Source organism: Tamandua tetradactyla, chromosome 11 (assembly GCF_023851605.1).
Source record: "Tamandua tetradactyla isolate mTamTet1 chromosome 11, mTamTet1.pri, whole genome shotgun sequence".
Lineage (NCBI taxonomy): Eukaryota > Metazoa > Chordata > Mammalia > Pilosa > Myrmecophagidae > Tamandua > Tamandua tetradactyla.
In genome coordinates this window covers 84,100,546-84,127,778 of record NC_135337.1, presented here as the reverse complement: position 1 = coordinate 84,127,778, position 27,233 = coordinate 84,100,546, and the positions used below count along the sequence as shown (strand labels likewise).

The 27,233-nt window shown below is 44.1% G+C and overlaps 1 protein-coding gene, 1 non-coding gene and 4 pseudogenes across 2 annotated transcripts; 5 read left to right on the top strand and 1 right to left on the bottom strand.

Annotated features, from left to right (window-relative positions):
• The first annotated feature begins 6,116 nt into the window (after positions 1–6,116).
• LOC143651127 (U2 spliceosomal RNA) lies at positions 6,117–6,307 on the top strand. Its single transcript, XR_013159864.1, has one exon. It is a non-coding gene; the product is annotated as a U2 spliceosomal RNA (small nuclear RNA).
• A 3,864-nt stretch (positions 6,308–10,171) lies between these two features.
• On the bottom strand, positions 10,172–10,634 carry LOC143649187 (caveolin-1 pseudogene; annotated as a pseudogene).
• A 751-nt stretch (positions 10,635–11,385) lies between these two features.
• LOC143649186 (DNA excision repair protein ERCC-6-like pseudogene) lies at positions 11,386–13,333 on the top strand (annotated as a pseudogene).
• Positions 13,334–13,884: 551 nt separating this feature from the next.
• Positions 13,885–15,327, top strand: LOC143649185 (DNA excision repair protein ERCC-6-like pseudogene; annotated as a pseudogene).
• A 274-nt stretch (positions 15,328–15,601) lies between these two features.
• Positions 15,602–17,019, top strand: LOC143649184 (DNA excision repair protein ERCC-6-like pseudogene; annotated as a pseudogene).
• Positions 17,020–23,349: 6,330 nt separating this feature from the next.
• Positions 23,350–26,647, top strand: CLEC4G (C-type lectin domain family 4 member G). The gene is made up of 9 exons (XM_077121497.1): positions 23,350–23,442; positions 23,826–23,927; positions 24,273–24,326; positions 24,541–24,603; positions 24,769–24,873; positions 25,202–25,291; positions 25,508–25,656; positions 25,776–25,891; positions 26,157–26,647. Exons 1-9 carry the CDS (start codon positions 23,388–23,390, stop codon positions 26,293–26,295), a joined length of 873 nt encoding a protein of 290 aa, XP_076977612.1. The 5' UTR covers positions 23,350–23,387; the 3' UTR covers positions 26,296–26,647.
• The last annotated feature ends 586 nt before the right edge of the window (positions 26,648–27,233 follow it).

The window sequence follows — 27,233 nt, the reverse complement described above, 5'->3', positions numbered from 1 at the left end:
TAGGCACCAACCAGAGTGCACTCCTCATATAGAGACCGGAGAGCCCGTGAACTGGAAACCACGTGACTCTCCCTGCAGTGCTTCGCCTCGCAACTGGGCTAAGCGGGGCTCAGGAGAGCGGCAACCAGAGTCGAGGGTGTCACTAGATGTCTCTGTGCAATGGCCGGAGTCTAGTCTGGCCAGGACCGTGACTCTGCCTTAGAGATCATCCTAAGACCAAAATTATGACATCTGGTGCCGCCTTTTATACCCGGGACACAGCCATGGGCCTTGCCGCTGACCTTGCTTTCGAGCGTCCCGCCCTGAGTGGCCGGGATGGGTCATACGGTGAAATGGGGGACTGGGCAGCAGGGCGGTCGTTGTCAGGAGCACCAGGGGCGAGTGACATAGCTAACATGGTAGTAACACGTAATTGCTGCTGTGTCTGGAACAAGCGTTCTAACAAACATTTAACAGTGACTAAGCCCACTAATAGTCCCACTGCCACGAGGATCCAAGTAGTCAAATTGGGCCAAGAGAACCATGAGGTGACTCGGTTCCACAGACTTTGTACAGTCTCGCCCAGTTTGGAAAGGTCGAAGTCAACGGGGGTCAACTTGATATCCCCAAGCACTCGAAGGTCTGAATCCACCTGTTGGGAGAGGTTAGTAAAGCTGGTCCCCTTTCTATACGATAGAAGGGTGACTAGCGCTCCTGTTGTCATCTTGTCGTTCGTCGCCATCATCAGCAGAGTTGGAGACCGGATCTGGTGGCTCTGGTTGGAGGCTTATCAATTTTCTGGGCAACAGTTCCTTGGCGTCCTCGGGCGACGTCACGGTTCTCACCAGTCTTTCCGGAACCCACACTGGCTGACGTCCTGGCTCCTGGGGAAAAACACAAACAGAGCCTCTGGCCCAGCTGAGCACTGGGTCAGGGCCTTGCCATTGTCCTGACAGGACATCCTTCCATCGGACTAGACCTCTATGTGGAGGGAATGATGTGGCCCTTTTTTAACTGATCTGACACTAGAGTGTGTAATGCTGAGAGTTTTTCCTGTGATAATGGCCACTGAGGCACCCACACCGGGGTACTGGTCTTCCATTTTAGTTTTATAGGTGTGGGTGGGAATCTCCCCTCAGTGGCCCCTAGGAAAAACCCAGGCCTCGTCTGTCAGAATTGGAGACAGCTTGTATAGGCCTTGCGCGCCCGTGCAATGAGGCTCCTAAGCCTTTGCCGGGGACATATCCCATTCCTTTTAACAAGCGCTTAGAAGTTGGAGAGCAGCCACTGTAATTACCTGATTCGGCCACCAGAGGGAGCCCGTGGTGAGGGTTTTTGGCGAGATCACCAAAACCATTCACCGGAAGCCGCCGCGCCCCTGCAGCAGGCGCTGGCGGGGCGGAAGGCTGCGTGGGTGAGACAGGGGGCCTCCCCCAATCGATCAGCGGAGGCGCGTCTGCACCCTCGGTCTCATCACCATCTGACTCTGAGTCAGAGCTGTCTGAACTATCGCTTGACTCTGGCGGCTTGCCTTTACGGGAGCCGTCCGCAGACGAAACTGACTGAGTTTCTTGGAGCGCGTGCCGTGCCTGCAGCAGGGCGGAAGACGGACTTAGGCCTGTAGCATTCTCCGCCTCAAGACAAGCACGAACGGTCTCCCATATAGGGACCAGGATCGGGTCCATACAAAGGCCCGTCCGGCGCACCCGTTCTATGTCATTACCAAGTTTTAACCAAGAAGGCAGACTAAGGCTCCCGGAGTGGGCGAACCAAGGTGCAAAAGCAGCAACATCGTCTAAGAACCGCAGGAGGGAACTCTTCCTAACCGAGATGCCCCGCTGCTTCAAAAGGGTTTTTAAAGGGGGTAATAAAGGTGAACTTCCTGACTGCCCCATGCTTGCAGTCGGCACTGTACTTTAATCACTCGGAGAGCTCTTCCGAGTCCCCGGGGCTACCTGAAAGCCCGCGGGCCTTAACTCTCACGTAATAAGAAGTACTCACCTTCTCGCGGTGATCAGGCGCGGGAAGTCCGCTGCGAGCTCAGGATGCACGTCCTTCTCAGTTCAAGAAGAGACAGTACGGCTCTCCTTGCAGAAGAGGTGTCGAGAGAGGAGGAGTTCCCCGTACGGGCCACCACTTGTCCGCAGCCGTCTCGTTCGGCTTCTGATCCCCGGCCGGCGAAGGGAACAGGAGGGGAGAAAGAGACAGGCGCAGGCAAACCGACTCGAGTGACAAACACGGGTTCGAGGCACGCAACGGTTGTGAGCACAGACCTTTACTGGAGTTAAGCTTGCATTCTCTGTTACAGGTTCCACGCGGGCCTAAGCACCCCGCGGGGAGACAACCTCTATGCGGCCGTCAGGTACGGCTCCCTGTGGGTCGTCTCCACCCACCCTGTCCGGGTAACCTCTTATATACTGTGCCCAAACCCAATAGGTTAGTGCCACGTATACAGAGGTGATTGGAAGATAGGGTTGGTGGGCGCGTGCGTCATACGCAGAAACAGGATGCGGGCGCCATCTTGGCTCACTCGATGGGCGGGGGGAACTCTAGAGCAGGCTGCAGCGCGACCACTAGGCCTGACCCGGGAGGCGGCTCTCCACAATTGCCCAAATTACTCTGGGATTTATCAGAGTATCACACTCACCTGGGCAAACCAATAAAATCTCACGCTCTATTCAAGATTCCATGTGCTTACGGTGTTTAACTAAACTGACCATGCAAGTTAAATTAGGAAATGCACTACCCAAAATATAAACTTGGCACCAAATAAACATCTCTCCCTTTGGTCTCACACAGAAGTTGAAGTTTTAAAATATGGACAATATCATCCTTTACCCAGTATTCTGATTTACCTTAGTCCTATCCAGATCAGCTTCATTCATATCTCTAGTCGAAGTCTGATCCTTTTTTCAATCTTTTAAACAGTTCCTATTTGGGGTAGAGCTGATTTTCCATAGCTTCAGAGCTCTAACTCTGAGCCTCAGGTATCACATAAATACCCAGAGTTTCTGGGAACAACCAGGTTATATACAAATAGCTCAGTATCTCGGAATTTAAAAGTAATAGTTACACCTCTTAAATATATGTGACTGCTGTAACAGCTTACAATCTAAGACCCTTTACATTAGGTCCCAACCTGATAACCCATGCTCTTGACTTGAGTTCACCGAGTTTTTATATTATAGTTAATCCATATGATTGAGGCATGATAATATTTGTGTTTTTTCTATATGTAAATAAAATGTGTCCTGATATTTTATTCAACATGCAGTCCTTAGGGTTCATACACCTAGTTGCATGCCTGACAACTTCATTCCTTCTTGGCGGCTGCTCGGTAGTATATGTATTTACCATAGTTCTCCTTCCATTCCTCAGTCGTTGTACCCTTAGGCCACCTCCATCCATTTTGGATTGTGAACACTGCCCATGAACACCAGTGTGCAGATGTTCATTCATGTTCTCTCACTCAGCTCCTCCAGGGATATAGAGCAATGGAGTTTCAGGATCCTATCGCAACCCCACCCAAAACTCCTGTGGAACCACCACAACGCCCTCCAAGGGGCTGCACCTCACTATTTCCCTAATTTGTTGGATTGCTACTCCTGCTCTTCTCTGACTGTTGTTTGCATGAAATATCTTTTCCCAACCTTTGACTTTCAACGTATGTTTGTCCTTGGGTCTATAATGAGTCTCCTGTAGACAGCATATAGATGAGTCCTGTTTTTTTAATCCATTCTACCAGTCCATGTCTTTTGATTGGGGAGTTTAATCCACTAGCATTTAATGTTATTATTGGAAAAGCAGTACTTTCTTCTACCATTTTGTCTTTTGGATTTTATATGTCATATCTATTTTTTTCCACGTTTTGCTTTTACTGATAGTCTTCATTTCTAACTCTTCTCCAGACCTCTCTCGCCTGCCTTTTCCTATCTACCTGTAGTACTCCCTTTATTGTTTCTTGCAGAGCCAGTCTCTTAGTCCCAAATTCTCTGTGATTGTCTGAAAATATTTTAATCTCCCTCCCCCTTTTTTTTTTGGCATAGGAAGTTTCCAGGAATTGAATTGATAAAGCAAGCGAGAATTCTGCCACTTAGCCATGGTTGTACCACCCTCTCCCCCTCATTTTTTGAAGGACAATTTTGCTGGATATAAAATTCTTGGTTGGCAATTTTTCTCTTAGAGTTTTAAATATATCATAATCCTGCCTTCTCGCGTCCATGGTTTCTGCTGAGACATCCACGCATAGTCTTATTGGGCTTCCCTTGTATGTGATGGATTGCTTTTCTCTTGGCACTTTCAAAATTCTCCCTTTCTCTTTGACTTCTGACATTTTGAACAGTAAGTGTCTTAGAGTATGTCTATTTGGATCTATTCTGTTTGAGTTATGCTGCGCTTCTTGGATCTGTAATTTTATGTCTTTCATAATGGATAGGAAATTTTCAGTGATAATTTCCTCCATTAGTCTTTCTCCTCCTTCTCTTCTCCTTCTGGGACACCCATGACTCTTATATTCTTGTGCTTCATGTTGTCATTCAAATCCCTGAGACCCTGCTCTCATTTTCTTATTCTTTTCCCTATATTTTGTTTTGTGTGTCAGATTCCAGATGTCCAGTCCTCTAGTTCACTACTCCTTTCTTTTGCTTCTTCAAATCTATTGTTGTAAGTTTCCATTTTTTTCATCTCTTCCACTGTGCCTTTCATTTCCATAAGTTCTCTGATTTGTTTTTTCAAACTTTTGAGTTCTTTTTGTTCGCTCAATGCCTTCTTTATATCCTCCCTCAACTCGTTAATTTGATTTTTTTTTCATTGATTTGATTTTTGATGAGATTTTCCATGTGTGCTCGAACATCCTGAAGTAGCTGTTTCAAATCCTGTATCTCATTTGAATTGTTAGTTTGTTACTTTAGGCCATATCTTCTACTTTCTCAGTATGACTTGTATTTTTCCTGGCATCTAGGCATTTGATTTCCTTAATTAGTTTATTCTGGAGGTTGTTTTCAATCTGTTACCTAAGATTTTCCTGGATAGCTTTATTCTCTATCTGTTCTTTGACATTCATTTTAACTTATTCTAGACCTCTAGCATAGATTTTGTTTAACTGGTCAGAATTGTTCAGTTCTCCTTTTTCTGTTTCTTGCCCTGTCTATATGGAGCCATTTTTTAGGAGGGTCTCCTCAGATATTATAGACCCCAGTCTGATTTTCCCAGACCAGACAGTCCCACGTCTTGGGAGGAAAGAGCCACCAGCATCAGTTTTCCCTGAGGGTAAGACCCAGCCGCTTGTCAGACTTTCCTAAGAAGCCTCTAGACTCTGTGCTCTTTCTATCCTGCTCAGCATATAACGCTTGACTGCCTGTGCCTTCCCACGAGGGTAAAGTGATGTGGTGCCTTTAATTTCAGCAGACTCTTCCTGCCATGAGTTTGGTAGAGACAGAAGGGACTTTGTAGGTTGGCAGTCTGGGTGGGGTTTCAGCCATTCCACCTGGTCCAGACTGGTGTACACTTTGTGTCCAGTCACTGATATAGCCCCAGCAGTTGTTCTGTATACTCTACTAGCTGCTCTGAGGATGCACTTAGTTCTATACCTCACTAAGCTGCCATCTTGCCCCTGCTCTAATATAATAACCATTTTAATGTGCTGTTTTGGTTTGCTAAATGCTGCTGGAATGCAATATGCCAGAAATGGAATGGCTTTTAAAAAGGGAATGTCTTAAGTTACAAGTTTACAGTTCTAAGGCCATAAAAATGTCCAAACTAAGGAATCTAGTTCAAGATACCTTGACTCAGAATGACTGATGTCTGTCACATGGAAAGGTAGATGGCTGGCATCTGCTTGTCCATGTTCCTGGTTTGGTTGCTTCCAGTGTCTGATGCCAGTGGCTCCCACTCTAAGTATCTGTGGGCCTTCACTTAGCTCCTCTAGGACACAACTCTGGGTTCTTGCTTGCTTAGCAATCCATGGGAAGGCACATGGCGACATCTGCTGTCTGTATCAGCATGCCAAGCATCCCAGATGTCTGTGTCTCTCTCAGCTATGAAGTAACTGTTCTCTAAGCATCTCTATCAGCTCTGAGCATTCTCCAAAATACTCCTTCTTTTAAAGGACCCTAATAAACTAATTAAGACTTACCTGGATCGCTTCTAGGCATTTTGACTAAGATCAAGTGTAGTATCTGTTCTTATCAGTTTAATATCTGATACGTCCTCTATCTGAGGACAATATATTAAATGGATTTTTGGAATTGGGAGATGGGATAGGAGCTTGCTCCATCCACTCCATGCATCAGCCTGGTATTGCAGTACTTCCAGGAACGGTGCACCCCCCCTCAGGGGAATAATAAATGTATAGAAAGTAAGAAAAAAAAAGATACCTGGAATGGGCAGGATCATATCTCCATCTAATCAAAATGCCATACCCACAATTAGGTGTGTCATATCTCCATGGAAACAATCCAGTCAAAAGGCCCTGCCCACAATTGGGTGTGGCCTAACTCCATGGAAACAATCCAATCAAAGTTTCCACCCTACAATGTTGAATCAAAATTAAAAGAAACCTGGCTGCCCCCACAAGATTGGATCAGGAAAAAGGACGTGGCTCTTTTGGGGCTACATAAAAGCGTCCAGCCATCACATATGCTGTTAGATTTGTTTTGCAAGTATTTCGTTGAGGATTTTTACATCTATATGCATAAAGGACAGTGGTCTGTAGTTTTCATTTCTTTTTCTAGCTTTTCTATCAGAGGAATCTCGCCTTGTGGAATGAGTTAGGTAATATCCCCTTTTCAATTTTTCTGAAGAGATTAGAGCTGGTTGGTGGACTACCCCAATGAAGCCATCTGATCCTGGACATTTTTGTTGTTGCTGGAAGGTTTTGTTTTGGATTACTGATTCAATCCCTTTACTTGTTGTTGGTCTCTTGAGATTGTTCTTTTTCTTCTTGAGTCAGTTTATGTAATTGTGTGTTTATAGGAATTTGTCCATTTTATGTAGATTATCTAATTTAACATATAATTCTTTATTGTATTCTCTTATAATCCCTCTCATTTCTCTGAGACCAGTAGTAATAATGTCTCCACTTTCACTTCTCACTTTAGTTTCCCACAGCTTCTCTTTTCTTTCTTTGTTAGTCAATTTTATTGGTCATTTCAAAGAAACAACTTGATTTTGATGATTCTCCAATTATTTTTCCAGTCTTTATTTCATTGATCTCTGCTAATCTTTTTTTTAAATTTACTTAGTAATTAAAAAATAAAGAAACAAAATAAAACAACATACATAATCAGTAATTCACAATATCATCACTTAGTTGCATATTCATCATTCAGACAGAGAAATAAAAAGACAATAGAAAAAGAAATAAAATGAACACAGGAAAGAAAAAAAAAAAGATTATACTTACCATACCCCTTACCCCCTTGCTTTCATTGATCACTAGCATTTCAAACTAAATTTATTTTAGCATTTGTTCCCCCTATTATTTATTTTTGTTCCATATGTTCTACTCCTTTGTTGACAAGATAGATAAAAGGAGCATCAGACACAAGGTTTTCACAATCACACAGTCACATTGTGACAGCTATATCATTATTCAATCATCCTCAAGAAACATGGCTACTGGAACACAGCTCCACATTTTCAGGCAGTTCCCTCCAGCCTCTCCATTACATCTTGACTAACAAGATAATATCTACTTGATGCAAAAGAATAACCTCTAGGAAAGGAACGAACTTTTTTTTTTTTTTCACAAGGGCAGGCACCGGGAATCGAACCCGGGTCCTCTGGCATAGCAGGCAAGCATTCTTGCCTGCTGAGCCACCATGGCCTGATCTCTGCTAATCTTTAATTCTTCTAATTGGATTTAGTTTGCTTTTCTCTTTTCTAGTTTCTCAAGATCTAAAGTTAGGTTATTGAATTGTGATCTTTCTTCTTTTTTAATGTAGGCTTTGACAGCTGTAAGCTTTTCTCTGAGCCCTACCTTCACTACGTCGTTTAACTTTTTGTTTTTATTTGTTTATTTTTTTGCATGGGCAGGCGCCGGGAAAACCTGGGTTTCTGGCATGGCAGGTGAGAACTCTGCCTGCTGAGCCAAGGTAGCCCACCCTACATCATTTAACTTTTGATATGTTGTGTTTTCATTTTCATTCATCTCTAAGAATTTTATAGTTTTATATATGGCAAAATTTTCTTTTGGAACTCAGAAAGAAATCAAGACATCCCCCAAAAATCAAAGCTGAAGGAGTTTGTTATCACGAGACCTGCCCTACAAGAAGTGATAACGGGAGTCTTCATATTGAAATGAAAGGACCTTAAGCAGTTATTTGAAGCTGCTTGCAGAAATAAAGACCCCTAGTATAGATAATTATATGGATAAATACAAAAGCCAGTATTACTGTACTATGCTTTTTAAAAAATTTTTTTTGCATGGGAAGGCACCCATGCAAAAAATATTTTTTATATTTTATGTTTATATAAAAATATTTGTAATGTTTCTTGCATAAGAAGGAATCGAAACCAGGTCTCCGGCATGGCAAGTGAGAACTCTGCCACTGAGCCACTGTTGCACTGCCCTGCAGCTTTTTTTTTTTCCTGAACTGTTGCATTTTTATTGTGAAGACTTGTAATCTTTACAGGGCATGCAGGATAAAAAAGCATCAAATATATCAGTAAGCATATAAAACTTGATCAGTCTTTTGGACCAGCAACTGATTTGCATGAGGGACTAAGCATCTATGTGGAACAGACATGTCTTAGGATACAGAATTTACAGATTGAATCACAAAGTAATTTCCCAAGTGATTTTCCTTATATAAAGATAAAAGTATCTTTACACTTTAAAAATATGCAATATAGTACTTTTTCAATTAGGTACACAGTTTAAAAGTACAACTATGTTCATGCTGGTGTCTGTTTTAAATGCGAAAAATAATATAGGTAACAGGGTGACAATTAAATTGCTAAGAAAAATGGAAGAAATTAAAAGAAAAGAAATCAAGCTGAGTTCCAATATGTATCTGAAAATAAAAATAAAAGCACGTCTGAAGTTTTAAAAAAAAATCCCCAAGGGCAGAATCACAATATGAGCAGGAAAAAAAAAAAAATGAAAAAAGCTTTTGGATGCACCAGGCAGCTTTCTGTATGACTCAAGTTTACAGGCAAAATTTCTCAGTTTGTGCTCAGAAAAATTTGAATTTATTCCAGCAAAATTCCTTCCATCTTTTATTACTGCCTCCGCTCCCAAGTTTTCTCTGAGCAGAGAGATGCTTGGATCAGAGTCAAAACTCCTGGTGGCGGGGAGGGACCACGTGTCACAGCATAACAGAAGGGCTGCAAATTCTTCACTTTGACGGGGTTACATTTGCAATAAAAATAAAGAAGCTAAAGAAGCTGCATGATCAAGCACAGACATCAGCTTCACCGGATTCTCCATCTCAGAGTCAGACGTGAGCTTGGAGATCTAGGTAATGGGTTTTCTAATTTTGGCCATCAGGGAGACTGCTGACCTAAGGTAAGTTGATGAGTAAGATCTTACTGGAAAAGGAAAAAAGTGAAAAACAGGAAGGCACTTAGGTTTCTATAGCTGCATAACAAATATTCAGGCACAGAAGATATCACAGGTTAAAATGTCAAGAAGGGTAAGGCATTAGTCGGATCTTGTGACTGCAGACGATTCATTAAATCCCATTGGATCATTAAAGTAAATGGTGGTGATCTACTAACTCTTCAGGTGGTGGTGGGGGGGACAGTTCACTCAAAATCTGCCCACATACCTGTGTACTCAAGGGTAGAAGCCTGGGATTTCTTCCCTTACCATAAAATGACCAGCATTGTAGAAGAAGCAGTTGAGGTTGCTTTTTTTTTCCCCTCCTTAGTTCTTCGTATTTCTCTCAATGATATTACCTTTTAACCATGTGTTCATATCTCAGCTAAAAAGCCAATAATCCACCTACAAACAAAAAGGCAAGGAAAAAACTTAAATGGGTTTAAAAAAATTTAAACAACCAAAAATAGACGAAATAGCTCAGAAAGTGACAAAATAATAGTGACTTATCACTGAGCAATGGTAACTGACTTTTTGTGTTGAATAACATTCAAAATTGTTGCTGTACTAGCGACTTGGAACTTGAAATTGGCACCAAGAAAGTTAAAAGAAGAACAAGGAAAGGATCAGACATCTTCCATCCTTGAAATGTCATTTATATTTCTTTCTGCATGTTGATACAGCTGAATATTTTGCCAATGGCTTCAAAGAGTGGCAGAATATTTTGCCAGTGGCTTCAAAGAGCGGGTCACAGGAGGTGTGGATGTAGATAAATAGACACGGCTGATGCACTGAATCTCAATCAGAAAACTCTTAATGCATGGTACATGCATGGTCCCAGATATGCAGGAAAGAGAGAATGGCAAAGTAAATGCCCCAGATGAGTGCCATTGGGATGCCAAAGAGGGCAGATAGCGTATTTCGTCACAGTGAAGGTGGTGAAGCTGGCCTTAGAGATGCTGTCAAAACTGTGTGTTCCTTCTGGTTCTGCAATCACATCTTCAAAATCAATCTTGACCATGTCGTCGTTGAGATGCTTGGGGCTGCAGTTGACCAGATCAATCTCCTTGGTGTGCGCGTCGTATACTTGCTTTTCATTCATCTCTTCTGCCATGGTGTTCTAGTTTGCTAGCTGCTGGAGTGCAATATACCAGAAACAGAATGGCCTTTAAAAAGGGAAATTTAATGAGTTGCTAGTTTACAGTTCTAAGGCTGAGAAAATGTCCCAATTACAACAAGTCTATAGAAATGTCCAATCAAAGGCATCCAGGGAAAGATACCTTGGTTCAAGAAGGCTGATGAAGTTCAGGGTTTCTCTCTCAAGTGAGAAGGCACATGGCGAACACAGTCAGGGTTTCTCTCTCATCTAGAAAGGCACATGGCGAACACGCTCCGGGTTCCTCTCTCACCTGGAAGGGCGCATGGCAAACACGGCATCATCTGCTAGTTTCTCCTGGCTTCCTGTTTCATGAAGCTCCCTGGGAGGCCTTTTCCTTCTTCATCTCCAAAGGTCGCTGGCTGGTGGACGCTGCTTCTCATGGCTATGTCATTCTGCTCTGCTGTCTCTGAATGTCCATTCTCCAAAATGTTTCCTCTTTTATAGGACTCCAGAAACTTATCAAGATCCACCCAAATGGGTGGAGACATGTCATCACCTAATCCAGTTTAACAATCACTCTTGATTAAATCACATCTCCAAGGAGATGATCTGATTACAGTTTCAAACATACAGTATTGAATAGGGTTATTCTACCTTTATGAAATGGGATTTTGATTAAAACAGGGTCTTTCTAGGGTCCATACATCCTTTCAAACCAGCACACATGGCCTTGTTGCTGGGCTTGTGAATGTTACCCTGTTCCCGGATGGGAGCAGTGTAGAGACATCCCTCGGAGTCCATGTATTTGCCCCAGACATGCTGGCCTGTGGCTGAGTGAAGGCTCTGAAGAGGTTTCCCTGGGTAGTGATTTAAGGGATGGCAGCTTGTTTTTTAATTCACTTTTTATTCCTTGCATGGTAAAATAAATAGAAAGTAGTCATAAGTCTATGTTACTGTGCAAACTACATATAAAGATGTAACTTGTGACAAGAACAAGAGAAAAAGGTAGGGGTAAGGAGGGATGAAGGAGTAGAGATTCTGTGTGCTATTGAAGTTACATTGGTATCAATTCCAGGCATACTGGAGGAAATAAGGGACAAGAAAGTATGACATTAGAAAGTGTATGGTGGGGATGCGAGGGTAGTTAAGTGATAGAATTCTTGCCTGTCATACGGGAGACCCAGGTTCGATTCCCGGCCTATGCACTTCCCAAACAAACAAAGAAACCAACAAAAACAAACAAAAAACTCAACAAATGGTGCTGCAATAACTGGATACTCAACATGGAAAAAGAATGAAATGTGACCCCGCCGTACAGCAAACAAAAAAAGTGTATGGCAAAAGTAAGCCCTGTCAAAGAGTGAGTGAAATTCAAACCTGGGCTGCAATACCCAGAATCTGGGCCAAGGACTTTGGAGGCATCTAGAGGGTCTGCAGAAGTCGAGGCCCTGAGTCCAGAACAGTCTGCCAGTTACCTGAGATATGTGGAAGAGGCCAAAGAAGCAACTAAGAATGGGGGACCTGGAAGAAGCTCTTAAACTTTTCAACTTGGCAGAGGACATTTTTCCCAATGAAAAGGTAATGAGCAGAATCCAAAAAATACAGGAGGCCTTGGAGGAGATGGCTGAGTACGGAGATGCTGAATTCACAGATGTGTGCAACTGTGGCTTGCTGCTTTATCAAGAGCTGCACAACCGATTCTTCAAGCACCGGAAGGAAGGTGTAGCTTTCCACTATAGCCTAGATCAGGATGGAAGAAGAGGTGGTCTCTTGGCAGATGATATGGACTTAGGCAAGACTGTTCAAATCATTGCTTTCCTTTCTGGTATGTTTGATGCTGCACTTGTAAATCATGTGCTGTTGATCAAGCCCACCTGTCTTATTAGCACATGGATAAAAGAATTTGTCAAGTGGACTCCAGGAATGAAAGTCAAAGCCTTTCATGGTCCTAGCAAAGATGAAAGCACCAGAAACCTCAACCGGATTCAACAAAGGAATGGTATCTTTATTACTACATGCCACATGTTAATCAGTAATTGACAGCAGCTTTCAAGCTTATGAATGGCCAGGAGTTTTGTGGGAATATGTTATTCTTGATGAAGCACATAAAATAAAACCTCATCGGCTAAGTCAGCAATATGTGCTCGTGCTATTCCTGCAAATAATCGCATCCTCCTCACAGGAAATCCAATCCAGAATAATTTATAAGAATTGTGGTCCCTATTTAATTTTGCTTGTCTGGGTATCCCTGCTAGGAACATTAAAAACTTTTAAAATGGAAGATGAAAATCTTATTACTAGAGCAAGAGAAAAGGATGCTACCCCAGGGAAAAAAAGCCTTGGGATTTAAAATATCTGAAAACTTAATGGCAATCATTAAGCCCTATTTTCTCAGGAGGACAAAAGAAGAACAGAAGAAAAAGGCATGCAACCCAGTGATCAGACTTAGTGACGAGAATCCAGATGCTGATGCTATTTGTGAAATGCCTTCCCTTTCCAGGAACAATGATCTCGTTAATGAGCTGAGACTCAGCATTAAGGGATTGAGAAAGCCTTCTGGACCAAAAGGGGAAAGAGTGAAACGAGACGAAGTGTCAATGGCTGAGAGATTCCAAACAGAGTCAAGAGGTTGTCCTGGAGGTTATTCTTACGCATTAAGTAGTTACCACCTTGTTATCCAGGATGTAATGGAGAGGCTGGAGGGAACTGCCTGAAAATGTAGAGCTGTGTTCCAGTAGCCATGTTTCTTGAGGATGATTGTATAATGATATAGCTTCCACAGTGTGACTGTGTGATTGTAAAAACCTTGAGTCTGATGCTCCTTTTATCTACCTTGTCAACAGACGAGTAGAACATATGGAATAAAAATAAATAATAGGGGAAACAAACGTTAAAATAAATTTAGATTGAAATGCTGGTGATCAATGAAAAGGAGGGGTAAGGGGTACGGTATGTATAATTTATTTATTTATTTATTTATTTTCTGTTTATTTCTTTTTCTGTTGTCTTTTTATTTCTTTTTCTGAATTGATGCAAATGTTCTAAGAAATGATCATGATGATGCATATGCAACTATGTGATGATATTGTGAATTACTGATTACATATGTAGAATGGAATGATCATATGTTAAAAAAGTAAAAAGAATAAATAAAATTAAAAACAGAACAAAACAAAATGATTTCATTATTTGAACACATCTTGTACCTTTCCGAGAAGAAATATACAGGAAATTTATGTCTCTAGATCATAGCAAGGAGTTGTTAATGGAGACACACTCGTCCTTGGCTGAGCTAAGTGTCTTAAAGAAGGTGTGTGATCATCTTAGGCTGTTGTCTGAACCTGCTTGTCATTTACTGAATCTAGAGGGCGCAGATTCTCTGCTCAAGATGAAGATGAGGGAGAGGACTTCTCTGATGTGGAATATACATTGATCCAGCAACTGATGATACACTGATGGAAGAATTTGGACAAATGATATTCCTAATGGATCTTCTGAAGAGACTAAGAGATGAAGGATATCAAGCTCTGGTGTGTTCCCAATCCAGACAAGTCCTAAACATCATCGGACATCTCGTAAAGATTAGGCACTTTCAGACCCTGTGAATAGATGGAACAATTATTCATCTTTTGGAAAGAGAAAAAATAATTACCTTGTTCCAGAGAAATAAAAATTACTCTGTTTTTCTGCTTACCGTGCAACTAGGTGGTGTGGGCTTAACATTAACTGCAGCAACAAGAGTGATCATTTTTGACCCTAGCTGGAATCCTGCAACTGATGCTCAAGCTGAGGCTAAGGTTTACCGAATAGGACAAAAAGAAAATGTTGTCATATATAGGCTGATCACTTGTGAGATTGTAGAGGAAAAAAATATACAGAAGAGAAGTTTTCAAAAACTCAGCAAGACAAACCACTGGTGAGAAGAAGAACCCTTTCAGATATTTTAGTCATCAAGAGCTAAGAGAGCTTTTTATCACTGAGGATTTTTAGAACTCTGCAGCTTCAGTCTTTGCATGCTGTTCAGAGGGGATCCAATAAGAAACCAATAAACATACTGCTTATTTCACTCTCTGGGGATAGCCGGAATCTCAGACCATGAGACATGATCTATCTGTTCATGAAGAGCTTGATGCGATAGAAAAATCTCATTACATTCAACAAAGGGTTTAGAAAGCTCAATTCCTTGTTGACTTCGAGTCTCAAAATGCAGAGCCCCTGATAGACAAAGAACTGGAAATGAAGAGGACTGGCTAAGAGAACCTGTATTTCCTTCTCAAAGAAGAAATGCCCCCAATTGAGTAAACCACAGCCTTGGCCTTCACTGCCTATTCCTATTCAAATACCCAGGAAGAAGACAGCAGTTCCCAAATGGTAAGAGTAACTATTGATGATCTGGTTGAATTGAGAGAGAAACAAGATCTCTCCAATATACAGATGAACTCTACTGTCCTGCAAAATGATGGGCACACACATGACAGTAAATTTGATGCTCAGTTCGTAGTTACTTTACCCAGAGGGTGTGGAAGTGTCGAAGAAATTGGGTCTGACTCTACTGGAAGTGGCAAAAAAAGCTTTACAACTGAAAATGAGGCTTGACGAAAAGAAGCATTGAAAGATGGGCTTAAATGGCAAAGTGGGACAGAAATCCTGGGATGAGCGGGGACTCAGCATCAAGGGATTGAGAAACCCTTCTCAACCAAAAGAAGGAAGAGAGAAATAAGACACAATAAAATGGCTGAGAGATTTCAAACAGAGTCGAGAGGTTATCCTGGAGGTTATTCTTATGCATTATATAGATATCACCTTTTTAATTTATGGTGTACTGGAGTGGCTGGAGGGAAATAACTAAAACTGTAGAGCTGTGTTCCAGTAGACTTGATTCTTGAAGATGATTGTATAATGATATAGCTTTCACCATGTGACTGTGTGATTGTGAAAACTTTGTGTCTAATGTTCCTTTTATCTAGGGTATGGACAGATGAATAAAAAATATGGATAAGAAATAGATAATGGGAACAAAGTTTAAAATAAATTGAGTAGATAGAAATATTAGTGTCAATGAGAGGGGTAGTAAGAGGTATGGCATGTGTGAGTTTTTTCTTTTTTCTTTCTTTTGCTAGAGAGATGGAAATGTTCCAGAAAATGATCATGGTGATGAATACGCAACTATGTGATGATATTGTGAGCCATTGATTGTACACCATGTCAAGAATGTTTGTATGTCAAGGATGTGCGTATGTTTGTTCTTTGTTTACAATAAAAATATTAAAAAAAAAAAAAGATGGGCCTAAAGCGGGAGATACTGCAGGAGGACCCTCAGGAGAGACCCAGTTATTTATTTCTCAAATCAATCAGAGTTGATCTTGAGCCAAATCGAGCACAACCAAAGGATAATGAGAGTTTGCAGCACTGTAACCTCTGGCCCTTTAATCCTATAACAAGTCAAACTCAAAATACAGAGTCTAGTACACCCGTTATTGAAATGACTGATGACTTGTCAGCATTCCATGGTAGGTTGCAGGGTGCTCAAGCAAATGAGGTCAGGTTGCAGGACGAACCTTTAGCATTTTCACCACAGTATTTCAATCTTTTCTTGGAAGGTTCTGCAGATAATGGAAAAAAACCTTTCCAGTCAGCCTTTGGAGCATGTGGGGAAAGAACACAGCTTATGTGGTTCTGCAGCTAATTCTAGAGAAGAGTTTGTGCCTATCAAAGCATGTTTCATGTTTTGAGTTTTCTAAGAAAGATGACGAACCAGAAGAAGAAGTAGTTCATGTGAAAATGGGAAGTCAAACTAGAAGAATTGTTTCAGATGATGAAGATGAAGGTGATTCTTTTACAGGTATTTCCAGCACAACTTCATTCAATGCATCTCCCTTTCCCAGTTCTCATCTGTGAAGCAATTTGATGCTTTAACTCCCCAAAATGATGTCCGTCCACCTGGAAGGGTTCTTTTCACCTAAAATACCTGACAGTGGAAATAAGTCTACAAATTTTAGAAGACTTCTGGCTTCTAGGAGGTCTCTTATTCATGTGGTTTTAAATCACGTGGAGGATATGGAGGAAAGACTTGACAAGAGCAATAAAGCAAAGGGCACTGGAGATTATCTGCAAGAAGGAGCAGAGGAAGGCAACAGAGATGCCTCAGAGTACCCAGAAGAGGATCCTTCCAGAGAAATTGTGTCTTCAGAAAACAGATCCAGCTGGTTAGTTATGTCTAAGCTGGTGCTTTAGTTCAGGAGGGCTCAGTTGGTGACCCTGAGCCTTTGTCTGATAAGCCATTGGTTAATTCTCCCCAGGACAGGACAGTGGAAGCTGTGAATGACTATGGGACTCTTGTAATGAATGGAAAAGAACTGAAAGAGTGTAAATACAGGAAGTCCTCAAATGCTTAAGTTAAAGCACTTGACATAAAAAGTGCATATCCTGAAGTCATGCTGATGACTTTAAGTTTGTATAAGCAACTTAATAAACTTGAGTATATGAACTGTTGACTGCATTTTAAAGTGAAACTGAGTTTGAGGCCATTTGTGTTTCCATAATTGAGTTTGGGGAGAGCATGAAGCATTTAAGGGCGAAGTTTTTGTTTCTAACTCTCGTGTAAATTCTGCTTTTATCCTAACACCCCCCCCCCCAAGAATACATATATTCTTAGCTTCTAAACATTAGGTTAATATTTCTTTACTCGAATACTCTTAGATTTTTCTTTAAGACATATGCTACAAAAGTAATAGAACTATGGTATTTCTAGAAAGGTCTTTGTAAAATTATTCTGACCATTCTTTCTTTTTTTTTTAACTTTTTTTATTAATTAAAAAAAATTAACAAATAAAACATTAAGATATTCCATTCTACGTATACAATCAGTAATTCTTAATATCATCACATAGTTGCATATTCATCATTTCTTAGAACATTTGCATCGATTTAGAAAAAGAAATAAAAAGACAACAGAAGAAATAAAACGATAACAGAGAAAAAAAAGATTATACATACCATACCCCTTATCCCTCGCTTTCATTTACCACTAGCATTTCAAACTAAATTTATTTTAACATTTGTTCCCCCTATTATTTATTTTTATTCCATATGTCCTACTCTTCTGTTGATATAGTAGCTAAAAGGAGCAACAGACACAAGGTTTCCACATTCACAGAGTCTCATTGTGAAAGCTATATCATTGTTCAATCATCATCAAGAAACATAGCTATTGGAACACAGCTCCACATTCTCAGGCAGTTCCCTCCAGCCTCTCCACTACATCTTGAACAACAAGGTGATATCTACTTAATGCATAAGAATAACCTCCAGGATAACCTCTCAACTCTGTTTGGAATCTCTCAGCCATTGACACTTAGTCTCATTTCACTCTTCCCCCTTTGGTCGAGAAGGTTCTCTCAATCCCTTGATGTTAATTCTCAGCTCATTCTAGGGTTTTTCTCAGTCCCTTGATGCTGAGTCTCAGCTCATTCCAGGATCTCTGTCCCATGTTGCCAGGAAGGTCCACATCCCTGGGAGTCATGTCCCACGCAGAGAGGGGGAGGGTGGTGAGACTGCTCGTTGTGTTGGCTGGAGAGAGAGGCCACATCTGAGCAACAAAAGAGGCTCTCTTGGGGGTGACTCTTAGGTCTAAGTTTTAAGTAGACTTGACCTATCCTTTGTGGGGTTTATTCTGACCATTCTTAATTTTACTTTGAAAGTGATCACCTTTTTATATCATACGTAATATAAAAAAAAAAGTTACTTTACTAAAAAAAAAAAGATGCAAATGTTTTAAGAAATGATGAATATGCAACTAAGTGATGATATTGTGAATTATTGATATGTTAATGTTTTATTTGATTTGTTAAATTTTTTAATTAATAAATAAATTTTAAAAAGAAAAAAAAGTAAATCCTGCCTTATCAGTAATTTAACTTTAAATATGAATGGGTTGGGCAGGCCACGATGGCTCAGCAGGCAGAGTTCTTGCCTGCCATGCCAGAGACCTGGGTTCGATTCCCCGTGCCTGCCCATGCAAAAAAAAAAGTAAATGAATTATGGTCTCCAATCAAAAGACAGAGATTAGCAGAATGGACAATAAACATATATGCACCTAATAATAATATCTAAAATATATAAATCAAACATTCACAGATTGGAGGGACAAAATAAAAGGCTCTACATTAATAATAGGAGGCTTCAATGCAACACTTTCAATAATGAATATAACATCTACACAGAATATCAATAAAGAAATAGAGGTAGTGAGCCATGCTACAAACCCTGGACTGAGCTGACATGCATAGAACACTCCTTCCAAACAACAGCAAAATATACACATTCTACTCAACTGCACCTGGGTCATCTCCAGGATTGACCATACGTTAGGTCACACAACAAGTCATAATACATTTCAGAAGATTGAAGCCAAGCAATGCATCTTCTTCACTTACAATGGAATGAAGCTAGAACTCAATACCAAAATGAAAACTAGAAAATCAAAACATGTGTGGAAATTAAACCGCACAATCTAGACAACCAATGGGCTGGAGAAGTAATCACTCAGCCTTTGCTTTAGTCTCCTAGGCTGCTCAAGCAAATACAAAAGCAATGTTTCGACGTAAACGATGAGAGTGTATTTGCCTATGGTCTTGAGACTAAAAGAAAGTCCAAATCAAGGTGTCATCAAGGTGATGCCTTCTTCCCTAAGCCTGGGGCGTTCTGGCGCTGGCTGCCGGTGATCCTTGGACCTTAGCCTATCAAATGGTGGTGTCTTCTGGTCTCTTCTGGGTTCTGTCAATGTTCAGCTTTTGGTTGCTCCGTCTGTGGCTTTCTCTTTCTGTCAGTTTGAATTTCAGTCCACTTATAAAGGACTCTAACAATAGGATGAAGACTCATCCTAATTAAAGTGGGCCACACCTTCTTGACTGAAGTTTCACCTCAGCAAAAATTCCTACTTACAATGGGTTCACACCCATAGGAATGGATTAAATTTTTGTTTTACCTTTTTACTTAAAATTTTTCTTAAGTTAAAGATTATTTTATTGTCTCTATTTTTTTCTTTTTTGTGGAAAATAACATATTTACAAAAAAGCAATACATTTCAGTTCTAAGAAATGATGAATATGTAACTAAGTGATGGTACTGTGAATTACTGATTATATATGTAGAACGAAATGATCACACATTAATGTTTTAGTTCGTTTGTTGTTAAATTTTTTTTAATAAATAAATAAGGAATACATTTTAAAGCACACTGCAACAATTAGTTGTAGAACGGATTTCAGAGTTTGGTATGGGTTACAATTCCACAATTTTAAGTTTTTACTTCCAGCTGTTCTAAGATCCTAGAGCCTAAAATAAATATCAATATAATGACTCAGCAATCATACTCATTTGTTAAATCCTCCCTTCTCTGTATAACTCCACCATCACCTCTGATCTTTCTCCCACTCTTTAGGGGTGCTTGGGCTATGCCCATTCTAACTTTTTCATGTTTCAAGCGGCTGTCGATAATAAGGGGTAGGGGGATGAAACTAGTTCATGTTTTGGAGAGGTTGGGCCCTCTGCATTTCAGGATTTATCTGGTCTAGGAACCCATCTGGAGGTTGTTGGTTTTGGAGAGTTACCCGAGTGCATAGAACCTTTGTAGACCTTATATATCGCCCTAGATGCCCTTTAGGATTGGCTGGAGTGGTTTTTTGTTTTGTTTTTGTTTTGTTTTGTTTTTTCATTCCCAGATACTCAGATCCACCAAATTTATTTTACCACCTTTGTATATTTCTGTATTTTCTGAACATTTGAGAGAAGGTGGCACTCATCATTTTCCTTGAACACATAATACTTCCATGTACATTTCCTACAAACAAGGATTTCACTTATGTAAATCACCTTAAGTGCAGTTACAAGTTCAGGAAATTTAGCATTGATACCATAAAGCTTAACTGCTACATTCCAGTTTTTTCTCATGTCCCAGTTGTGTCCCTATGAGCCATTTCTGGCTGGAGTGGTTTTTGTTGGGGTGTCACAAGTTACGGTAGTAGCAATGTGTAACTGGAACTTGCCTAAGGGTGACCTCCAGAGTAGCCTCTTGACTCTATATGAACTCTCTCAGCCGCTGAGAACTTCTTTGTTACCCTTCTTTCCCCCTTTTGGTCAGGATGGCATTGTTGATCCCATGGTGCCTGGGCCAGGCTCATGGAATGGATTACATTTAAGAGCGAGCCAATGCCACCAAGGACCTCCCCCACTCCCAGCTCTTCCAGCGTCCCCACAGATAGACTCCTGGGCCCCCTTGCATTAGGGTTTTCTTGGATCCCTTGATCCCACAAGTAGTGTCCATGGAGGTGCAGGTACTCTCCACGTAGGTTTGAATTTAGGGCACATTGCCTGTCCCACCCAGCTTCCCTTCCTTTCTCCCCATTGCCTCTGACTTCACTTTGGACCTCTGTCCCTGTCCTGGGCATGGGCTTCCTCCTGAGAGGGACAGGCTGAGCCCAGCCAAGTCCTGGCCCCTGCCCATTCCTGAGAAAATCCCACGGGCACAGCCCCCTGCCCCCAGGCTTCCCTCTCAACACCCCCATGCCTGCCAGAGACTGGGTCTGATCCTGACCTTAATTCAGTGCCTCTTGCTTGACATTTGTTGGGGTCATGGTCAGCCCCAGGACTTAAAAAAAATGAATGGCAACATTAAGGGGAGAGATATTAGTGACAGACCCTTCCAATATGAAAAAGTTAGGATGGTCATCGCCCAAACACCCCTAAAGAGTGGGATAGACAGAGGGATGCCCTGATGAATCCCAGAGTGATTAGATCAGTGAGAGGAAAAGTATTTGCAAAGTCCCCTTGGGGGAATGGTGAGAACGGGGAGAAATTCAACTTCTCCAAGTTGAATTCTTGATATTCTCACAGGCAGCGCGAACAACCAAAGCAATAGGCTGAGCCCCCAATCCTGCGGTTTGTTCATATGAAACTTAACCCCACAAAGGATAGGTCAAGTCTAATTAAAATTTAGGCCTAAGAGTCACCCCCAAGAGAGCCTCTTTGTTGCTCAGATGTGGCCTCTCTCTCCAGCCAACATGACAAGCAAACTCACCACCCTCCCCCTGTCTACGTGGGACATGTCTCCCAGGGGTGTGGACCTTCCTGGCAACGTGGGACAGAGATCCTGGAATGAGCTGAGACTCAGCATCAAGGGATTGAGAAAACCTTCCGGACCAAAAGGGGGAAGAGGGAAATGAGACAAAGTATCAATGGCTGAGAGATTCCAAACAGAGTGGAGAGGTTATCCTGGAGGTTATTTTTATACATTAAGTAGATATCACCTTGTTAGTCAAGATGTAATGGAGAGGCTGGAGGGAACTGCCTGAAAATGTAGAGCTGTGTTCCAATAGCCATGTTTCCTGATGATGATTGAATAATGATATAGCTTTCACAATGTGACTGTGTGATTGTGAAAACCTTGTGTCTGATGTTCCTTTTATCTACCTTGTCAACAGATGAGTAAAACATACAGAATGAAAATAAATAATAGGGGGAACAAATGTTAAAATAAATTTAATTTGAAATGCTAGTGATCAATGAAAGGGAGGGGGGGTAAGGGGTATGGTATGTATAATCTTTTTTTTTCTCTGTTTTCGTTTTATTTCTTTTTCTGTTGTCTTTGTATTTCTTTTTCTGAATTGATGCAAATGTTCTAAGAAATGAATATGCGACGATGTTGTGATGATATGTGACGATATTGTGAATTACTGATTATATGTGTAGAACGGAATGATCATATGTTAATATTTTTGTTCGTTTGTTGTTAAATTTTTTAAAATTAATAAATAAATATTTTTTTTAAAAAAAGAGTGGGATAGAAAGATCAAAGGTGATGGTGGAGTTATACAAAGATAGGATTTAACAAATGAATATGGCTGCTGAGTCATTAAACTGATGTCTCTTTTAGTCTCCAGTATTTTTTTTTCTTTTGCATGTGCAGGCACCGGGAATCAAACCTGGGTCTCTGGCATGGCAGGCGAGAACTCTGCCTGCTGAGCCACCATGGCCCGCCCTAGTCTCCAGTATTTTAGATCAGCTAGAAGTAAAAACCTAAAATTGTGGAATTGTAACCCATGTCAAACTCTGAAATATGTTCTACAACTAATTGTGGTGCTGTGCTTTGAAATTTATAGCTTTTTTGTATAGATGTTATTTTTCACAAAAAAAAAAAAGAAAGAAAAAAAGTCGATTGTGACGATAAAAAATATTTAAGCCCTCTAGCCTCCTATATTCTGGAGCAGCTAGAAGGAAAAATCTGAGAGGATGGTATGGTAGCCCATGACAGACTCTGGGATCTGTCCTGTAACTACTTGTTGAAGAGTGCTTTGAAAACTATTACTTTTTCTTTCTTTGCTTTGTATATATGCTATACTACACAATAAAAAAAGTTTTAAAAAAATTAAGGGGAGGGAGGACTCAGGCACGTGTGAAGCTTCTAGAAGCCTCGATTTTCTCCCTGAAAATGGGGACAATTACAGGGCTTCCTGGCAGGAACATTTTAATAATAAAACGAAGTTATGCATGCCAAGCCTCTAACACAATCCCAGCAGATAACAAATGCCACAGAAACTCCTTCCACTGCCCATCCAGCCCAGAAAGGGCCCAGCCCCATGATGGGTCACTGAACCTCTGGTGTCAGGAATTGAGACAGAGATAAAGGGAAGGAAGGAAGTTTCGGGGGGTGGGGGTGGGGAAGGGAGGCTACATTTATATCCATAGCCCCAGCCAGGCTCCCACACAACCATGGATGCCTCCGGGTACAGCAAGTGGAGCAGTGGGCCAGAGGAGGGCTCCAAAGGTAAAAGGAATGGGGCTCCCTTAGCCCCCTTGGGCCCCTCCCTGGCCCTCTGGCCTGGGGTTTGATAGGGGAAGGAGAGAAAAAAGGGTCTGGGTAGGGGTTGCAGAAGAGAGACCACAAGCCCTAGATCCAGTTGAGAATGGGTTCGAATTCCAACTCTGCCACTTGGGGGCTGTGTGACCCTGGGCAAGTAACACAACCTCGCTGTATCCTGGCAAGGACCCAAGCATTCAGGGCTTTGCTCCGAGGTGGGGGGGAGGGAGGGATGGCAGGGAGGAAGGGGAGGAAAGGAGGGAGGGGGTGAAGGGTGGGAGGGGGTGTTGACCAGGGATCCAGGAAGACCCGGATGTACAGGGCCCAGGAGTCCATTTGTGTTCTCCCAGGACCTTGGGAGCGCTGGGGTTGGAAGCCCCTCTTCGTAGCCCTAGCCCTGGTGGTCGCCATTGGCCTGTGGGCGCTTGTTCTGAGCATCCTACTTTCCAAGGGTGAGTGACACCGTTTTGGGGACAGGCTGCGTTTGGTGTCCCCGGGGGACACAGACCTTGGGGACACATGACCCCCCAGCTGGGTCCAGGACCCTTTCCTGAGCCCGCGTGTGAGCACGTGTGAGCAGAGTTTGTGTACATCTGTGCGCTATACGCTCGCACGTGTAATTGCATGGGCGCGCATGTTCCCGGGGTAGGCTTCTCCTCTGGGCGTGTATGCATCTCGTGTACACTGCAGGCGCGCCTGCTCCGTCTGCGCATCCCACCACCCGGGACGCCGCACTTCTGGGCGTGGAGAGGGTGCCCGAGTGCCCGGGCCGCGCCCGCATGAGCCTCTCTCCGCAGCCTCCACTGAGCAGGACGCGCTGCTGGGCGGCCAAGACTTGCTGAGGGAAAATGGTGCGTGCGGAAAAGGGGCGCCTGGGGCTCCGGGGCTGTGCAGAGCGGGAGTGCCCGGGACTCCCGAGACAAGGCGGTGGGTGGGTAGGGCAGCGTCCTCCGCGGTCTCCGGAGCTGGCCCCCTGGGGTGGGGAAGGGTCTCCCGGAAGTACCTGCGGGTGACCCCAGCTTATGGGGTATATGTGTGTGGGGGGGGGCGGGGGTGTCTTTGCAGCATCGAGTCAGAGCGCGATGCTGGGGTCCTTGCAGAAAGAAGTCGGAGGCTGCCAGAAGTGCTGTGAGGGGCCGGGGTGCCGCCGAGGCCTTGGGTCGGAGCCGGGTGGGACTTGTGGCCGGGATTGGAGGGAGGGAAGAGGGGTGTGGTTGGGGGAGGGGGCGTTAGCAGCTCCACCCCCAGCTGTTCGCCCCACCCCCCACCCCGCGCTCCCCGCCGCCTTCCCAGGCTCGGAAACGCGCGCGCAGCTGCAGACCACGCGCGCGGAGCTGGGAGAAGCACAGAAGAAGCTGTTGGAGCAGGAGAGCGCTTTGAATGCACTGGGCGAGCGAGGTGAGGGGACGCAGGTCGTGGCTCGGACCTCTGAGCTCTGACCGCGGCCGTGACATCCCAAACTCGCTGCGACTCCGACCCTACCCTGTGATCCTGACCTTTGGGCCCGATCGTGCGTGCCCTCCATCCTGACAGTGACAGCTGGACCCTGACCTTGACCACGGCTCCTAACCCCAGTTGCAACTGGACCTTACCGGGCTAGAACAGTCCTTAGCCACGATGTCATTCACGACCGATCTTGACACTGACATGGATCCTGGCCTTTCCCCCCATTCAGGACCCTGCTCCTGATTTCCCCTGTCATATAATCTCGATCTTGACTCCGCAGTGACCCAGGACGTGGCCAAGGCAGGCGAGGACCGCGAGAATATCCGCAGCGAGCTGTTCCGGGCACTGGAGGCCGCCAGGCTTGGGAACAGTGAGCAAAGCCGGGGAGTGGGAGTAGGGAGCAGTTGGGGGACAGTGGTTACAGTGCACCCTGCTGGAGGTTCTCGGGGTTCCCAGACCCGCCGGACCCGCCCTTTGACCTCAGTCCAGTATGTCTGGCTCCGTCCGGGGGCCTGGAGTCCGGCGCGCAGCATCCCGTGCTCATCGTCCAGTGGCCCCGCGGTCTTTGACCACCCGACCCCCGCAGGTTCCTGCCAGCCGTGTCCCAAGTCGTGGCTTCCCTTTGAGGGCTCCTGCTACCTCTTCTCGGTGCTGCGGGCCACGTGGGACGAGGCGCAGCTGAATTGCGCGGGCGCCGGCGCGCACTTGGTGATTGTTGGGGGCCTGGATGAACAGGTGCGCAGCCCGGGGGGGTCCTAGGGGGCGAGGCTGTGGGCCCCGGGGTAGGTGGCCCGGGAGGTGGCGCGGGGCGGCACTGACTCCGCCGGCTCAGCACCGCCCCCCCCGGCTTTCAGGCCTTCTTGAGTCGGAACGCGCGTGGCCGTGGTTTCTGGCTGGGCCTCCGGGCCGTGCGTCTTGGGCGTAAGATCCTGCGCTACCAGTGGGTGGACAGCGTCGAGCTCAGCTTCAGGTAAGGACAGGAAAGAGCACAGGTTAGACCCTAGGGGGCGTGCTTTGGCCAGATTTCAGGGATTCGTTTTACATCCTAGATCCTAGGGGTTCGCAGGCTAAGACCTCACGAACCGGTTGACGGTTATTGCACGCTCAAGTGCGACCCTCAAGAGCGCCTAGGTTAGACCCAAGAAATAAGCAGGCAATTCCCTGGGAAGGAAAGCTGGCCCCCAGACCCCTCCTCAGGGTTAGACTCCCAGCCACACTGTCCCTAATCGCTGCAGCCACTGGAACCAGGGGGAGCCCAATGACTCCCTGGGACGAGAAGACTGCGTCATGATGCTGCGTACAGGGCTGTGGAACGACGCACCGTGCGAAAGCGAGAAGGACAGCTGGATCTGCGAGAAGCGGCGCAGCTGCTGACCCTGCCCAGTGCCCGCGAGCTCCGCCTGCAGCCGTCTGGTGGTATCGCGGGGAGCCGCCCACCGCCCTGGCCCCGCCCACCGCCCTCCTCCTCCGCACCTTGCCGCCCCCACCAGGACCAAGCCCCCTGCGACCTCCAGATTCCCTCTCCGGGTGTCTCCTCCGGGTTCCAAGGACTGGGCGCTCTCAAACTCCACCACTTCCCTCCCTAGTCGTGGGCCGGGAAATGTAGGGTGGAGTGGTTTGTTTTTTTCTGGGTTTCTCCCCAGACTGGAAAGCCTCAAGAACTGGGATTTCACGAGTTGCCTTGGCGGCCGGAGGTAGGAGCGTGAATAAATATTTGAGAACTGAATCTTGGCTCCTGGTCCAGACCAGTTACTCTGAGCTTTATCCCAGAGACCTGGTAGAGCCCTGTTAGTGACCCCTAATCTCTCTATGAGACTTCATGGCCCTGTGATGCCTCCAGACTCGGTGACTGCCCTGTACTGGATCAGGAGGCCTTGAAGGTGGGGTTTCCCACTCAGCTCTGCTACTTCCTCGACCCCAGGCCCACAGCTTGGATGTCGGGTGCTGCATACACAGAGATGGCTGAGACCCAGACCTTACCCCTGGAATCTCCGCATTCTGGTCTAGCTGGGCACAGAAATGGTGTCAGCTGCGTTTTAATGGAGGAGTGCCCAGTGGTGTGACACCTTTGAAGAAGGCTTCTTTGTCCTGGGGAGAAGGACAACGGTGCAGCAGTGTCCCTCTTCCTTCAGGAGATGGGAGCCCCATTGCATAGAGGACAGGCAGCCTGAGATAATGCTCTGAGGCAGGTTGGGGAGGGAGCTACCCCCAGGGAGGCACTGAGCCTGGAAACTGTGAGCAGGTCCCCTCTGCCCCCCGGCATCTCCATCTTGAGATCACTGGATGAGGTGATCAGGGAATAACATCCCAGA